The 18,054-nt window shown below is 48.3% G+C and overlaps 1 protein-coding gene and 1 pseudogene across 1 annotated transcript; both read left to right on the forward strand.

Annotated features, from left to right (window-relative positions):
* Positions 1–609: 609 nt before the first annotated feature.
* LOC132081921 (zinc finger protein 586-like) lies at positions 610–2,597 on the forward strand. The gene is made up of 3 exons (XM_059485884.1): positions 610–931; positions 1,426–1,507; positions 1,694–2,597. The coding sequence occupies exons 2-3, from the start codon at positions 1,453–1,455 to the stop codon at positions 2,362–2,364; spliced, it is 726 nt and encodes a 241-aa protein (XP_059341867.1). The 5' UTR covers positions 610–931; positions 1,426–1,452; the 3' UTR covers positions 2,365–2,597.
* Positions 2,598–16,837: 14,240 nt separating this feature from the next.
* Positions 16,838–17,591, forward strand: LOC132082067 (olfactory receptor 14J1-like; annotated as a pseudogene).
* Positions 17,592–18,054: the final 463 nt, after the last annotated feature.

Here is an 18,054-nt window from a genome sequence, read left to right on the forward strand (position 1 = left end):
TGGGGTGACTTCATGATGCTCGTACCCCCTTCAGTCTGTTTAGCCCAGATATGAGTTCTGCACCTTTAAGGCCGGTTTTTAGAAAGGAGGGGAGGAGGAAGAAGCTGCAGTTTGTTTTCATACACTGCACTCACTCCTCCACATTCCGGCTCCTGGACTCTTGCGGTGCCTTAAGGAGCTGGAACAGAGGCCACATGGAGTTAAGAGGAATAAAGTTGATTTTTATTGAAATGCCTTCAAAGGCCACACCCTGGAAGCACTGGAGCCACAGCTGTGGCTCTGCCTGGATGGCTCCAAGATGGGAGCAGAAGAGGGCTTGGTCATGAGATCTCACATTTAAACAAGTTTTAGTCCATTTGTATATAGAAGTTAACTGCTCAATTAATAGTTTCAAATTATGAGGTTACATCTTCCTTGCTTGAATGCCTGCCCTCCTCTTTTCACGTTGTTTATGCTTTGGGCCTGAAGTTTGAAGAGATTGTCTTTGAGTCTCCAGCTAGAACAGGATTGTTTTGTCTTCACCACCTTGTGAAAAGATCCCAGTAACACTTAATATAAAGCTAAAAGCTGCACATCAAAACAGAACAGAAAAACTTAAAACCTAAGGTATCAGTTGTCTGTGGATGGACAGAGAGCAGGACAGAGCTCTCCTTTGCTTTTAGTTCGTTTTTAGCTCTCTGAGGCAGAGAAGTTCCCTGGACTGTGATTTTTCTTTTTCTTTGGAGCTGTTTAAACCCGCTCTGGATTGAACATGCAGAACACCACCGGCAGCTTCCACTGTGGCCCAGCTGGCTGGGCCTGGGCCGCAGCATTTCCAGTGTTGGAGGGGCTGATAACAGACTGATAAGAGACTGATAACAGACTGAGGGAGCCAAGCTACAGCCCACAGAGGGACTTTTTGAGTTTGTCATCTATTTTGGAGCGGCAAGAGGTTTTTTTTTTTTAATATTGTTAATTTTTTTGTGCTGGTGAATACTTTGCCTGTTAAATAAACAGGTTTTTTCTCCTTTTCTCTGAGAAAATATTTTCTTAATCTGGTTGGGAGAGGGGCCACTTGAATTTGCTTTCTAGAGGAAAATCTTTTGGAGATTTTCTCCCAAATTTGCCCTAAACCAGGAGAGAGTGGTGGGAAGAGAGGGGAGCCCCAAGTAGCTGGACCAGAGGGAGGCTGGAGAGGGGAACCCCAAAACCCCCCAGCATCCCTAAGCAGGACCCTGGAGAGGGGGGATCCTCAGCAGCCCTGAGACAGGGGACCACCAGAACTCCAGAGGGATAAGACTGGAAATGGGACACTCCTGATGGCTTTTTTTGATTCACTCTTGATTTTTGGAGGTTTTTATGGACACCAGATGACTTCTAGAGATAGACTTGGGCGGGAGGAATCCCCAACCCAAGGCATTCACACCTTGTTTTTCCCAATGCCAGGATTTCCCATTCCCAAACCTTGGCTGGATGGAAGAGGAGAAGGCTTGGAGGAAGAGGAAGATGCCCCGGGACAGCCAGGCAGGTGAGGAGGAAGTCAGTGCCCCTTTCCCCCTCTCTCCTGCTCCAGCTTCCAGCTCAGCACGGCCCCCAGCTGCAGGACAGCCCTTCTGCCAACACTGTCCTGCCGGAGATGCACTGGGGGGATCTCCTTCCCCTTCCCTCTGGCACGGAGGCAAATCCCATCCTCTCCTTGTCCTTTCTACGCCAGGGAAGGAGCTGAGGATGGAGACCAGGGAGGACAAATCCCCACAGCAGAACCTCGTGGAAGAGGCCATTTTGGGTGGCTTCACAGTGCAGGAATCCAACAGGGAGGAAAATCCCCAGAGATTCCACAGGAAGAGGGGCTGCAAACCCAGCCCAGGGTGCTCTGAGGAGGAAAGACCCACCCTGTGCCAGGAAGGTGGACAGAGCTTCAGCCAGAACTCAGAGCTGGTGGCGCATGAGCAGCTTTATGACAGCAAGAGGCCCTATGAGTGCTTGGAGTGTGGGAAGAGCTTCAGGAAGAGATTCAGCCTGATTTGCCACCAGAGGATCCACACTGGGGAACGGCCCTACGCGTGCTCGGAATGTGGGATGAGCTTCAGCCACAGATCTGACTTGGTTGTCCACCAGAGGTTCCACACTGGGGAGAGGCCCTACGAGTGTCCCAAGTGTCAGAAGAGGTTTCACACCAGCACCCACCTCCTCGTACATGAGCGGATTCACACAGAGGAGAGGCCCTTCTGCTGCCCCAACTGTGGGATGGGCTTCAGGCACAACTCCACCCTCGTCACCCACCGGCGCATCCACACCGGGGAGAGGCCCTGCGAGTGTCCCCAGTGTGGGAAGAGCTTCTCCCAGCGCTCGATCTTTACCCGACACCAACGGAGACACCGGTAAGGGCAGCCCTGTGAGTGCCCCAACTGCAGGAGGAGCTTCATGCACTGCTCCAGCTTCATCCCCCATGGGAGGACCCACATTGGTCAGAGCCCTGGTGACCCACATTCCCGGTGATCTGCATTGGGAAGATGGCTGGGTATTCTTTTGTTTTGACCCTAATTTTCTTTGGATTCATCTTCATCCCTTTAAAACAGAGAAAATTGGGGTAAAAATAAATAAATTCATCAAAGGCATCTATAGCCTCACTTTTTACATGTGCTTCAGAGGAATCTGGGATTCAGGAAAATTATTGGGGGAGTTTGGGGCTTTTGGGGGTGTTTGGTTTAGTTGTCTCCTTTTCTTGGCACTCAAAGAGACAATAGGGTTTTATCTGTCACCTCAATAGCACTGAAACTACTCACTCCCAACCCAAAATTCCTTGATTCCACAGCCCCTTGGTGTGGAATGGGGTTGGAAAGGGATTGGGCGAAGTGGGTTGCAAATCAGGAGGGGTGAGATGGGCATTGGGTGGGGCAGAATGGGTGGGATAGTGTTTGGGAGGTGGGAAACTGGGGAAGTACAGCTTGGGGGCGGGGGGGTCATGATGTCCAGAAGGGGTGGGATGGGTTGGGGTTGGGACTAGGGAGGTGGGCTGGGGTCTGGAATGAGACAGCCAAAGTTTGGGGATGATGAAGGGGAGGGGGAGCCCATTACTGAGTGAGTTTTTTAATAATCCACATTCCTGAAGAGATTCTGGGGTATCTTATGTTTCTGAGGCAGTTTTTGGGCACTCCCCACCTCTTGGGGGTTTCCTGAGAGCAGCTCCATGGAGCCCCATTGCCAGGGGTGTGTCACAGACATTTCTCCACAGAAATTCTTTCTTTCGGATTTCTGTGTCTTCGGGAGGCCAGAGGCCTCAGAAGACAAGGTAAACAATTATTATCAGATGCTGTGGAATGCAACAGGAACACCTTGATTGGCTCATTTCCTATGTTTATAATTAAGGGCCAATCACCAGTGCAAGCTAGGGGACTGAGTCCTTGAACACAACTTTGTTGTAGATTCTTTTCTATCTCTTCCTAGCTAGCCTAGCTGCTCTGCAAAACCTCTCTCCTTATTCTTTTTAGTATAACTATAATGTATTATATCATATATTAATAAATCAAGCCTTCTGATTCAAGAAACAAGATTCACCCTCTCTCTCTCACCAGCTGCGCCCACTCAGGCGCGGTAATAGGGGTGGTTTCCTTGGGCATGAGCTCAGAGCTGTAGCCAGAGTCTGTTGCCTTGGTGCTGGAGAGCAGAGAAATGATGAACGGCCCCAGACATCTCCAGTGTGTATTTGGGGGCAGGGAGAGTTCTGCATAGGTGGGGTGGTCACTGTCCCACCCCAGCCACTGCAGCCTCTGGTGGAGCCCCAAAGTGGCTGCCAAGCCCCTGGCACCCCGAAAACCCCACCTGAGCGAGGGACCAGAGCAGGTCAGGCTGTGACACGGGTGGGACACTGAAATGTCCCACAGCTCCAGAGCTCACAGCAGCTGAGATCCAAGACTAACCGTGGATCTCTCTCTCCCTCTCTCTCTTCTCCTGACTTCCTCTTCTCAAAATCTGGTTAACTTGCAATTAGACAGGTTAGAGTTTGCTAAGTCAGTGCTTTATGAAGTGATTTACTGAAATTACATGTTACTTCAGATTTCCTAAGTACCTCATTCTCTTAAGTTTGCAACTAAAAGTTTGTTCTCCACCCTCCTGAGCAGTTTGTTGTTTTCTCCCCCTGGCCATCTGTCCTGCAGGCTGTGCCCCCTGTGCGTGCTGCTCCTCTGCCCTGGCCGGCTGCACTCGCCCATCTCGCTGTGCCCCAGCATTTCTCACCCAGCGTTTCTGTGCCCTCCCTGGGCTCCCTGCACCCAGCGCTGCCGGCTCCTGGCACACAGAGCCAGGGCAGGAGCCCACCCTGCCAAGGGGCTCTGGAGCAGGGCGGGGGCTGCGATGGCTTCTGAGCTCAGCAGCTGCTCCTGGCATGGTTCCATGGGGACCGAGCACAGCAACGCTGCTGAGCATTGTCCCTGCTGAGGGTCACACACAGCCGGGGCACATTGCCTGCCTGCAGGATTGCTGAGCATTGTCCCTGCTGAGGGTCACACGCTGCCGGGGCACATTCCCTGCCTGCAGGATTGCTGAGCATTGTCCCTGCTGAGGGTAACACACTGCTGGGGCACATTCCCTGCCTGCAGGATTGCTGAGCATTGTCCCTGCTGAGGGTCACACACTGCCGGGGCACATTCCCTGCCTGCATTATTCGTGCCCAACCCAAGCACTGCACTGATGGCTCCAGCATTGCTTTCCAACCAAAACAGGGGAAGGCAAACTGTGTGAAGCTCATGGCATTAGAGTGTCTAAAACTCACTAAGTCACTGATCTTAGAGGTGAGATGCATTTGGAATTCATGGCATGGAGAAGTAGTGCAAGATGGAAAAGGGGAGCATAGAAATAAATAGAGGAAAACATTTCAGATGGTTTCTTTCCATTTTCATTTCACTTCTGGAAAGCTGTCTCTGTTTTCCAGGAATCTTCTCCATAGGTTTGTCTGCTCTTTTAAAGAACCTTTCCTGGAGAATGAGGTCGAGCTCCTGTCACAAGATGTGCTACCTACTGCAGCTTCTCTTCGCTTTCAGCACTGTGCCTGCAGCAGGACTCTTGCAGCAAAGCAGGACAAATGTTTGGAGAACTGGACAACTTGTCCTTTCTTTTCCTGGTGGACTGGGGAGCTGTACCATTGGTGAGGTTTTCATTGTGACTGTTCCAACCTTGGAAAACAGGAGGTGGTACCAGGACTCGTTGGGGAAGGCAACCCTCACTGAATTCAGAGAAAGAATCTCCAGAAGCTGCAGCCAGAAATGGAGAGTTGTGTGATAATCATTCACACATTTCCATAGACAACTGGAAAGGCATCTAGAACATGAAAATTGGTTGTCAGAGGCAGTTTCTTTCTGTTTTCAGTTTAGATGATTTCACATCTCTCGTGCTGATATAAATTAAGAACACAATCAGTTCATGATAAGCAGCAGAACAAGTTGCATCTCCCAGAGTAGAAGACTGAAAGAATCTGAAAAGGAGAAATGCAAGGAATAAATTGGTGAACTTTATCTGTAAGAAGGCTAATTTTTTCTAAGAGTTTCTAATCCATTTCCTCTGCTTTTATCCTTCTTAATAAGGACATTTTCATCCCAGACTCACCATGAAATGAGAAGCCTGACCTTGTGGAAATGCATGAAGAATGCCCTGTTCCTCTGCAGGGACAGTCAGGCTGAAACAGGAAGCAGTTTTGAAATAATTGTGTGATAGATCAGTAATGTGATGGTTGATGCCTCTCACAAAAGGCAGATGTTATGGATATGTTAAGACAAGTTTTATAGATTTACAGGTTTGTTTTACCCCCCTTGTGTTGTTATCACAGGGTTACCTGGTAGTTGGGGTATTTGGGAGGGTTGGCTTGTTACTATGGCAACACCTGACCTCCAATCAAGATGTAAAGCCACCACTGGACAGCGAAGAAAGAGTTGATTAACAAGATTTTGAGATGGGCTAAAGGGTTAAAAGGCAAAACATCCATTGTGTGGACAAGCACAAGGTGGGAAAAAATCCTGTGCTCTCGGTGCCATAATATTTTCTCCATTCAGTCTTCTGTTGTATTTTTTATAAGGTTTTAATAATCCTTTAAAATTTTTGGAAGTAAATATAATTTCTCACAAATTGGGACTCGTCTGGGAAGTACACCTGGTAGTCTTAGGAGTTTTCAAAAGGGGCGCGCCCCACCACAGATTGGGCAGAGGCTATTGGACTCTCCCAGTTCCACCAATGGTTGCAGGTTGGAAGCCCAAAGAAACCAGGAGACTTTGGGATAAAGAAAAGAGGGGAAGGGCGGTGAGCACATCCAAATAACTATTTTTGGCCAGATTGTGACTCCATAATTCCAGTGTATGAACGTGAGCTTCACATTAGTAATATACTGGATCCATCCTGGTCCCTTGACACATCAGGATATTGGACGGTAGAAAGGAAAAAGGAACAGCGGGACACATGGTGGGGAGGAAAGTGGAGATCCCATAGACAAGGACCCCATGGCTGGTGGGACATGTAGGATTGAAGGGTTTGTGGGGACTTGGGAACTGGGACTTGGGGACCCGTGGCAGGATTCCCATCCAGCACACACCAAGGGAGCCGATGAGCTCCAAATGGCGCGGCGGCTCGTGCGGTGCTCAGAGCGGGGGCAGCCTCTGGGGCACAGCCAGCACTGTAATTTCCAGGGCCAGCCGAAGCCAGGCTGGAAGCGGGGTGATCGCCAAGGGGTTTGCTGCAAGGAGTCACCCAGGAGCTGGTGCAACAGTTTGTGTGCTGCCGAGCTAAGGGGGTCGGGGCAGTCCGGCCAAGCCAAGTCACGTCAGGGCAGAGCCACCAAACCGAGGAGGTCAGGCTGGGCCGGCTGCTGAGCCGAACCAAATCGGCATAGGTAGAGCTGCTGAGGCTGAGCCGAGTAAGGCCAGGAGCAGGGACTCCTGAACTGGGGCAGGCTGAGCCTCGAAATTGGGGTGGGGGAGCCACTGAAGCCAAACCAAGTTGGGTCAGATGTGGGATGGAAGCCTCTGACTCGAATCAGGGCGGGCAAAGCCACCAAAGCTGAGCCAGGTTGACCCAGGGGTGGGACTGCAGCTGCTGAGGGGAATTGGGCCAGGGGCAGGCCACAGCTCAGCTGAGCCAGGCGGGACAGGGAGCAGAGTGCGACCGTGGGACCAGAGCATTGAACCGAGGAGGAGAGGAAGGGCAGGGACCAATCCGGTGATATGGAAGCCCCTGGACTGTAAGATTTTTTTTGTTTTTACTTGTCTAAAGAGAAGTACAGTTTTTTGTTTTTTCTCTCTCTTCCCTTTTCTTCTCTTTCCTCTTTTCCTTGTTTCTTCTTTTCCTGCCCCCCTTTCCTTTTCCCTTCTGAGAGAGGCAGGTGCTGTCCAGAGGGCCTGTGGTTGGAAAGGTGGGCTCTGTTGGAGCAGGGCCTGTGATCGGCCAGTCAGGATGGGACTGTGGGCAAATAGGGAATCCCCAAGGGGAGGAGTAGAAATTGAAGAGGTACCAATAGGTATACTCCCAGATGGCCCACTGGGAAGGAAACTAGCCTGGTAGAAATATGACCCAAATACCAGAGATAAGGATGAGCTCAAAGTGATTCAGAATTGCATGGTAAAATTGATCAGAAGGGAAATTAGGAGCAATCATGTATACTGGGATATGGGTCAGACGAAGGGTGGATGTGTCAGGCATTAAACATCCATGTAAGAGCTAAGAAACAATTCAATCAGGAAGAGAATGACTATGCTGCATGCTGTGGGAGGGAGAGTTTACCCTCAAAGGTGAGCATGTTTAAGGTATCAGAAAATAAAGAATGGGACCCATTCGAACACTTACCCCCTCCACCTCCAATAGCCCCAGATGCACTTCCCCTACCCCCTGATGGGCCTAGTCAAAACACCACAAACAGGGTGGCACAATGAGAGGAAAGCAGATCAGGGGATGGGAACCAAGCAGCAGGATTATATCCCCTGAGGGAAATACCCCTGTGTGGGTTGGTGGAAGGAATTAGATTTGTAACCGTGCCTCTCAGTTCTTCTGATGTGAGAATGTTCAAGAAATAATTGAAGGGATTACTAGAGGACCTCACTGGATTAGTGGAACAGTTAGACCAGTTTCTGGGGCCCAATATTTATACATGGGAAGAGATACAACCAATAATGACCATGCTATTCACACCAGAAGATAGACAGATGATCTGGGCAACTGAGATATGGATATGGGAAAGGGAGCATATGTAAGGACCTCCAGGGGATCTGAAAATGCCCACAGTGCACCCCACCTGGGACCACAATAGCACTGGGGGGAAGAAAGAATGGAGAAATACAGAACACTGATTACAAGTGGTGTCAAAGAGGCAGCTTCATGTAATCAAAATGCCCGTAAGGCTTTCGATGAGCAGAAAAAAAGGGAAGAAACCCCAACAGAGTGGTTAGAAAGGTTGAGGAAAAATACGAGGCAATATTCAGGGGTTGACCCTGACACGGTCGCTAAAGGTAAATTTTGTCACTCATGCCTGGCCAGATATACGGAGAAAGTTAAAAAAGCTCGATGGTTGGCAAGAAAGGAGGGTAGAGGATCTTTTAAGAGAAGCACAGAAGGAGTATGTAAAGAGGGATGAAGAGAAAGCCAAGGCAAAAGCCAAGGTAATGGTAACTGCCATTAGGGAAGGAAACCAGCACATAAAGAACTACCCAGGTAAGGGAGGGGGATTCCAAGTGCAGGAAGATAGATGGAGGGGAGATTCAGCTCCCTGGGACTGGGCACAAAAAGGAGAGTTTGGGAAACAGGGGAAACTACAACCAGTTTGATTTTAATGTGAAGAGAGGGGGCATATCAGAAAGAATTGCCCCCAGAGGGAAAAGGAGCTGAGGGTCTATGAGACTGAGCAAAATCGAGAAACAGAAGACTTGGGGTGTCAGGGGCTGTACCTCCTGGGGACAGAATACCATCAGGAGCCCTTGAGAACTTTAAAAATAGATCCCCAGGAGGAAGAATTTGAATTCTTAGTAGACATGGGGGCTGAAAGATCTTGTCTTTGTAGAATCCCAAAGGGGTGCAAAAAGGGTCAAGATACTGTGCAAGTAGTAGGTGCTAAAGGAAGGTTCAAAGCCTCAGTTAGAAAAGCAAATAAAGTTTGAAGAAACAAATAAATAGGAATTGGGGATGTTCTATTAGTTCCAGAAGCAGGATGCAATCTATTAGGGTGAGATTTACAAGTGCAGCTAAGCATTTTAATACTCCCAGAGGAAGGAAAAATGGTAGTTAAACTTCTCAAATAAGGGAAGAGGATGAGGGCAAAATTCATGAGATGGTGTGGGCAAAACCAAAAAATTGAACGTGAAACCTACAGTAATAAAATTAATTGATGACAGCTATCCAGTCTGTGTATGACAATACCCACTCTCCCTGGAAGGGAGATGAAGACTGCAGCCACTGATCCAGGATCTACTTGAGGATGAGACCTTAGAACCATGTATGTCCCCCCATAATACACCCATATTACCAGTAAAGAAGTCAGATGGGACTTACAGGCTTGTTCAAGATTTGAGAGAAGTGAACAACAAAACAGTGAATCGGTACCCAGTAGTGCCTAACCCCTCTGCACTACTGAGTAATATCCCCCCAGCACACCAGTGGTTTAGTGTCATAGACCTAAAAGATGCTTTTTGCGCAGGTCTACTGGCAAAGAAAAGCAGGGCTATATTTGCTTTTGAATGGGAGGACCCTGATTCTGGGAGTAAGAAACAGTTTTGGTGGACTAGGTTACCCCAAGGGTTTTCCAAATCTCCAAACCTCTTTGGTCAAGCCCTAGGAGAAGTAACACAATTCTTCTCCATCAAACCTGAGATAAAGCTCATACAATATGTAAATTATTTCCTTTTCACAGGACAGGAAGAAAAAGAAGTTTGGGAATTCACCATAGTGTTGTTAAATTTTCTGAAGGACCAAGGACTTTTGGTATCAAAAGGGAAACTCAAATTTGTAGAGAGGGAAGTAAAATTCCCTAGGACATGTGATTTGTCAAGGGAGCTGGTGGCTGAACCCTGAGAGAATTACGGGGTTAGTCTCACTCCCACCAGCAAAAACAAAGAGAGAAGTCAGAAGGTTTCTAGGCTAGTTGGGATATTGTAGGCTATGGATTGAGAAGATGCACGCAGGCCATCCAGTTCTTGTATGAAAAGTTAGTGGAAGAAGAGATTAGGTGGGGAAAAGATGACGAACAAAAGTTTGAAGCTTTAAAGCAAAACATTGTCAGTTCACCAGCACTGAGTCTTCCTGCCTTCTATCTGTTTGTGGATATGGAAAAAGGGGTAGCACATGGAGTATTAGCCCAGGACTGGGGAGGGTCCAGTGTAAATTTTTCTGGCGTTCTCCTGGCTGATTTATGTCCAGGGACGCCACTTGTAAATTTTTCTGTGTTGCTGTTCTGGTGGCCTGGAAAGGCCCAGGGATGGCCTTGGAGAGCCGACGCTTCAAAGGACGAGGAGAGACTTCTGATCTTGTCTCGGTCTTGGTGTTTATTAATTGTTTATCTAAAAGATTTTCTTTCAGCCCGACAGAGGTCTGCACAGCAAGTCAGCCATGGGCACACTCCCAAGCCCCCGGGCGGTCACTTATCTTTATACCCTAAGTTACGTGTACAATATTTATCATTTTACTCCAATACCTTCTACCCTTATTAACCGGTGCACTTTTAGTAATGACCAATCCCAAAGTGCCACCACCACCACAGAAGATGGAGGCCAAGAAGAAGAAGAAGAAGGACAGGACACGCCCCAATTCCTCCATCTTACTTCTCTAGACCCCCCTGTACCAAAATCCTAAACCCTGTGTTTTACACTTTAACTAACTTATCCCTTCACCATTCACCCAGTGGAATCCTCCCAGTCCTCATACAGGTCTCATCTCCTGTGTAGGATCAAAATCCTGCCACCAGACACTTCTGGCAACATCCCAGGATTCCCGAGCCCCCCAAGGGTGGTCTCGGCCTCTCTGCACCTCCATCCTGAGGTGCTGAGATCCCACAGTCCAGGAAACCAGAGGCCTGTTTATCAAAATTATAGACCCTGTCAGCCGGAGATGGCCAACCTGCATTCAGGCTGTGGCAGTTACTGCCATACTCGTAGCAGAAAGAAAAAAATTAACCTTTTGGGGGAAAATTGAAGATATATATCGCAAAATCAGTAAGGAGTATCCTGAGCCAAAAGGCTGTGAAATGGCTCACTGATTCCCGAAGGCTAAAGTATGCAGACATCTTAATAGATAATGGTTTAGAGCTAATCATGAGTAACCAACTCAACCCTGCCCAGTTTTTGCATGGAGAAACAGATGAGAAACTAGTACATAATTGCCTAGAGGCCATAAACTATCAAACTAGAGTAAGAAACGACATAACAGATCAAACACTACAAGGTGGAAAATGGTTGTACCTCGATGGATCTTCATGGGTAATAAAGGGGCACATAGTATTGGGGTACGCTATTGTGCATGAAGGGTTAGAGGCCATAGAAAAGAGAAAGTTACCTTCCAACTGGTCAGCACAAGTGTGTGAGTTGTGTGCCCTAAAATGAATTCTGGAAACATTATCATGGAAAAGGGGAACAATATATACAGGACTCAAAATACACTTTTGGAATAGTGCATAAGTTTGGAAAAATTTGGGAAGAGAGGGGGCTATTAAATTCAAAAGGAAAGGGACTGATTCATGAAAATTTTGTCTTAGAAGAGTTAGAAACCTTACAATTGCCAGAAGAAGTAGCAGTGGTCTATGTTCAAGGGCATCAAAAAGAGGCAACTCAGGAGGCACGAGGGAACAATTTAGCTGATTTTGAAGCTAAAAATGCAACTGAATCAGAGACAGATAAACTAATAATGGTATTAACACCCATAAAAGAAATGAAAAAAGTCCCCATATTCAGTGGGACAGAAGAGGAAGAACTCATTGAAATAGGAGTCAAGAAAGAAAACAAAGGGAAGTGGAGATGAGCAGGTGGGAGACAAATATTGAATAAACCCCTTGCCAGGAAAATGTTAGAAGGCATACGTGGAACAACACATTGGGGTACACAAGTGCTAGGTGATCAATTTCTAAGGGATTTGGGCTGCATAGGAATTTTCAGAATAGCTAAGCAAGTAACTGAACGGTATGTGATATATCAAAAAGTGAATAAGAAAATCGTGAGGAAAACACCCAGGGGAGGGTGAGAACTAGCCTTAAGGCCCTTCCAAAACATCCAAGCTGACTTTATCGAGCTTCCCCAGGTACAATGGTGGAAGTTTTTGCCAGTGATAGTAGATCACGTGACTCATTGGGCAGAGGTGGTAGCCACTGTGAAAGCCGATGCCAGTGTTGTGAGTAAAACACTTCTAGAATCAATCATTCCCCAATATGGGAGGGCAAACAGGATTGATTCAGACCGGGAAACTCATTTCACATTCAAGATATTGCAGAAAGTTGTTCAGGCCCTGGGAATAAAATGGGAATTACACACTCCATGGCATCCACAGAGTTCTGGTTGGTAGAGAGGATGAATCAAATTCTTAAAAGAGTTAAGCTAATGTTTGAAACCCAAATGTCATGGATAAAACGTCTCCCTATGGCCTTATTAAGAATTAGAACCCAATCCCAGTCAGATCTGGGGGTGTCACCCTATGAAATGATGTTTGGGTTACCCTTCCTGACCTCACCCCACCTATGAGGAAGGGGAAGCCAATGCTAAGAAATAACTGATGTCCATAGCACAAACCTTAGAAGGGCTAAGGCATAACGGGGCAATTCCTCAAACTACCACCCTGGATTTCAGAATGCATAATATTAATCCTGGGAATTGGGTGATGAATATGTCATGGTGAGATCAGCCTCTAACTTCTCAGTGGGAAGGTCCCTTTCAGGTACTGCTCACCACTGAATCGGCCGTGTGAACTGCAGAGCGGGGATGGACTCATGGCAACAGAGTCAAAGGCCCAGTACAAGAACCCAAAGAGTGGACTGTAACATCCCGGCTGGGTGAAACAAGACTGACTCTCAAGCAGAGACTGAAAGACAAGCAGGAAAACACCAAGACAACCAAAAAGTAGAGTCAAGCTTCCACCAACCAGCTAGAGAACTGTCTTCCTGTTTTAGTGGGTGAGAATTACCAGCACCTGTTGAGGAGAAGTACACAAGGGACTGAAAAAGGTAATGGGGCAGCATCCTTAAGAAGTAAGACAAGGAATAGAGGGCAAGATCGGGTTGGCCCCTTTGTTCACTACCAAGAAGGCTCCATAGCCCTGCTGTGGGTAGAAACCCTGTTGGCATGGTAAGGTGGGGACAAAAGGCCATACCAGACCTCTATCATTGCTCAGTTGTCTTTTAATTCAACAGGGACTGGAGGGCAGGACTGAATTGGCCTCTATGCTCATCCCTAACACACACTGATTATGGGTAGCAGCCACATAGGCACAGTAGGTGGGAGTCAAAGCCATACTGGACCTCTGTGATGCCCTTTTGTCCATTCCAAATAAGTGTGTCTAAGGAAAATCTGCGATTTTTTCTGCTGTTCCCACTGTCCTTGCCCACATCAACAGATGCTGGTATGACTCATTCAAGAGACAGAGAAAGTTTTTTACTTAATTGTTCGAGAAAAATTACTTCTAGAAAAAGAAAAGGGGGGTTTGTTATAGATGAGTAATTCTATGGTTGACTGTCACAGTGAAGGAGTTAATATTAAATATATGTTAAGAGAAGTTTTCTAGACGTATAGTTATCTTTCTCCTCCCCCTTGCATTGTTATCACAGGATGGCCTCTGTAGTCGGGGCATTTGGGAGGGTTGGCTTGTTACTATGGCAGCACCTGACCTCCAATCAAGGTGTAAGACAGTGATCTCCACCCCCGGACAGTGAAGAAGGAGTTGATTGACAAGACTTTGGGAGGGGCAAGAGGTATAAAAGACAGAACATCCATTTTGTAGATAAGCACACGGTGACGGAATCCTTTGCTCCCGGCACTGTGTTATTTTCTTTATTAAATCTTCTGTTGTATTTTGAAAAGATCTTAATAATTAAAATTTTTGAAAATGAAAATGGTTTCTCACATGAGGTTGGGAAATGTGAGGCAAGGTTGTCCACACTGGGTCAGCTCCAAGGTACAACTTCACTGACCTGGCCAGACCTCCTTAGGAGCACCCCTACATCAATATAAATCACTTAATGCTCCAATCAGCCCTTCTCCAAAGAGAACAGTAATAAAATACACTCTTTAAAATAGGATTACATATTACTTAAAAGGTCTTTGAAATATTTCTCCACAACTGTAAAAGGAAAACTGCCTGATGAACTGCATAAGAGCAGAGGGAAATCAAGGCAGAGCCATGGTTTGTCAGGACTTGCTTGATCCTAATGAGCCCTGTGGTGCATTTGGAGCTGAGCACTTGAACCTCAGGGCCTGAGAGGAGATTGCACAAACCTTTCCAAGAGTCAGTCAGAAGAAAACACGAAAGTGTCTCAAAGCATGAATTTCACTGAGGTCCATTGCCAACACAGGCTCCTCATGGACTCCTTGGAGGAGAGAATTGAAGGCCAGAATTGGAATAAACACCTCTCAGAGATTCAGAGTGCAAAGGAAAATCCAAAGTACCTTAAAAACCTTGAGTATCTGAAAGCATTAATGAGCCCAACTGAGTGTCAGTACAGAGCTCTCATGGGACTGATTAAAGCAGATAACTGGGGCCATGATTGCACAAATCTCTCGCAGTCTGTATCCAAAAGGAAACACCAAATACCTTAAAATAGCTGAAGTACCTTGAAGCATAAATGGCCCACTGGGTGTCATTACTGATAAAGACCCTCCAGGGACTAATTAAAGGAGATATTGGAGGCAGGGACTGCACAATCTTTTTCACAGAGTCTGTATCAAAAGGGAAACACCAAGCAGCTTAAATAACTGAAGTACCCTGAAGTATTAAGGAGCCCCACTGAGTGTTGTTATTGACAAAGCCTCTCCAGGGACTAATTACAGCAGATAATTGGAGGCCATGATTGCACAAACCTCTCAGAGACTCCAAGGCAAAAGCCAAACCCAAAGTCCTTTGAAAAACCCGCAGTCCCTGCAGGGAGCATTCAGGAGCCCCCAGGGCCATTCCTGAGCAAGGCTCCCAAGGGACTCCTTCCAGCAGATCCTTGAGGCCACTGGGATGTGGGCTAGGGGGGGATGCTGAGGGCAGGACAAGGGGCTGACAGTGCCCAGCCTGGCTGGGGCTGTGCCAGTGCCTCAGGACAAGGTGTCTCCTCCCAGCCCTTGGTGGCACAGACCCTGCAGTTCCCCAGGGCACCAAGACTTGGCTTTTCTTTGTGCCCACCTATCATCCGTGCCTCCGGTTCTCTGCTCTGCCTGGGGCCTGGGGACACTTTCTCAGTCGTGTCCCTCCGTGGGACCCATTAAAAGTCCAAGAAACATTGGAGTTGGATTCTGCCTTGGAGTTCTGGAGAGGTTTCTTCAGCTCCCTCTCAGAGACTGATGTTCAGGGCCTGAGCACAAAGCCCCAGAGGCTCATTAAAGTCCTTGTGCTGTGTCTGTGCTGATGAGATGGGCTGGGCTCCTGGCACAGAGGCAGCTCCTGGTAACCAAGAAGAGCTTCAAAAGCACATTTCTCTTGATGAGCAGCTCTTCTGCCAGCCCAGCAGGGCTGGGGCACTGCCTGCAGCCACCCTGGCCCCAGCACAGAGGCCCAGAGAGCTTCAATCAGTCAGGGCTGGGAAGGTGCTAAGAAGTGCCTGGGGCAGAATCACTGCCAGCCCTTGGCACAGGAACCTCTGGCTGCAGGACAATGCAGCTGCAGCTCCTGGAGCCATCTCCTCAAGCTGGAACATCCCAATGCCTACAGACTCTGTGAGTACATTCTCTGATTGTCTCTTGTGCAGAGCAGCCAGGGGTGCCCAGGGCTGTCCTGCAGAGCAGGGTCCTGCAGCCCAGGGCGCTGTGCTGGGGCAGGGACTCTGCTGCCTGCCAGGGACAGCTCTCAGCCAGCCCTGGCAGCTGCTCCCAGTGATGGGGGACAAGATCTGGGTGGGAGGAGACAGCTGGTAAGGCTTGGAAGTGTTCTCCTTGTGTGGGGAGGATGCAGCATTGTTCAGGACTGCTCCGTGCAAGGCATTTACCTGCAGAACATTTTCAAATAGGTTATACAGGGTGCACAGCAAGAAAGGAAGAAAGGGGCTGCATAAAAGGGGAAAATCCTGCTTTTTTAATCTAATGACCTGGGCTGCTTTGATGGTAATTGCCCAAAGATATTAATCTGTTAGTTTGGGTGAAGATAATGAAAAAATTTCTCTCAGATGTGAATAAACCAATAAGTGAGAGAAATCAGCACAAGGCCTCTCACAGGCAGAATCAGTGTCGCTTTTCCAGCCTCCTCAGGGTTGATCTGACGTTCGTATCAGACCCTGCAGAGCCAGAGCTGCCCCTGGGCAGTGCCAGAGCTGGGAGGGGTCTGCAGGGCAGAGCTGAGCCCCAAGGGCTGGGCTGGGCTCTGGCAGCACTGGCAGTGCCCAGCCCGGGGCACAGGGAAGCAGCTGCTCGCACGGACAGTTCCCAGCACCAGAGCCCTGGGAAGGCAGTGGGGAGAAAGTACCTCCAGGCTGTGCTGGGATATTTAAAGTCCTCTTCAAGCACAACTATTCCATGATTACTTTTTTACAGATCCTGATGCCAAGACAGAACAAATGTCTAACAGAAGCTCCATCAGCTACTCCCTCCTGCTGGCATTGGCAGACAAGCGGCAGCTGCAGCTCCTGTACTTCTGCCTCTTGCTGGGCATCTCCCTGGCTGCCCTCCTGGGCAACGGCCTTATCATCATCGCCATAGCCTGCGGCCACCACCTGCACACGCCCATGTTCTTCTTCCTGCTCAACCTGGCCCTCAGCGACCTGGGCTCCATCTGCACCACTGTCCCCAAAGCCATGCACAATTCCCTCTGGGACACCAGGGACATCTCCCACACAGGAAGTGCTGCACAGCTCTTTTTCTTTGTGTTCTTCATGTCAGCAGAGTATTTCCTCCTGACCATCATGTGCTACGACCGCTACGTGTCCATCTGCAAACCCCTGCACTACGGGACCGTCCTGGGCAGCAGAGCTTGTGCCCACATGGCAGCAACTGCCTGGGCCAGTGCCTTTCTCAATGCTCTCATGCACACGGCCAATGCATTTTCCCTCCCCCTTTGCAAGGGGAATGCCCTGGGACATTTCTTCTGTGAAATCCCTCAGATCCTGTGCCACATCATATCTTAGGGAACTTCGGCTTCTTGCTGTTAGTGCCTGTTTATTTTCAGGATTTTTTGTATTCATTGTTTTCTCCTATGTGTAGATCTTCAGGGCTGTGCTGAGGATCCTCTCTGAGCAGGGACGGCACAAAGCCTTTTCCACCTGCCTCCCTCACCTGGCGGTGGTCTCTCTGTTCATCACCACTGCAGTGTTTTCTCACTTGAAACCCCCTTCGATCTCCTCCCCACCCCTGGATGTGACCCTGTCAGTTCTCTACTCAGTGGTGCCTCCAGCCCTGAACCCCCTCTTCTACAGCCTGAGGAACCAGGAGCTCAAGGCTGCAGTGTGGAAACTGATGACTGCATGCTTTCAGAAACATTAAACTCCTGGCCAATTTCTGCAAACCACTTGAAAAAAAAGTCATCTTTGATCCTTCTTGTTGTTTTCATTTTGGGGCTTCTTTCTCTTTTTATTTTACTTTTTTAATCTTGTCCACTAATAAATATAATTGTTTTTGCCATTTTTCATTTTGTTTCTCTTCACCTTCCCTGTGGCCACAGACTGTGTCAATGAGCTCTATGTGCCTTTAAATTAACTAAAGGATGTCCCAGCAGAGTTTTCTGTGGAGATGCCGTTTAGTTGCCTTCTCTGGAGCTGCAGCAGCAATGTTTGTGTGCAGAGCTGAGGGCAGAGCAGTGCTGGCCCAGCAGTTGTGACCAGAAGCAGCAGCACTTGATGTTGCCAGTGCTGCTGCCCTGGCCCTGCCCCGCTGCCCTGGTGGCCCTGGTGTTGCTGCAGGGCCTGAGTGCTCTCGGGGCCTGGCACAGCCCTGGGGGTGGCAGTGC

The sequence above is a fragment of the Ammospiza nelsoni genome, chromosome 19, assembly GCF_027579445.1.
Source record: "Ammospiza nelsoni isolate bAmmNel1 chromosome 19, bAmmNel1.pri, whole genome shotgun sequence".
Lineage (NCBI taxonomy): Eukaryota > Metazoa > Chordata > Aves > Passeriformes > Passerellidae > Ammospiza > Ammospiza nelsoni.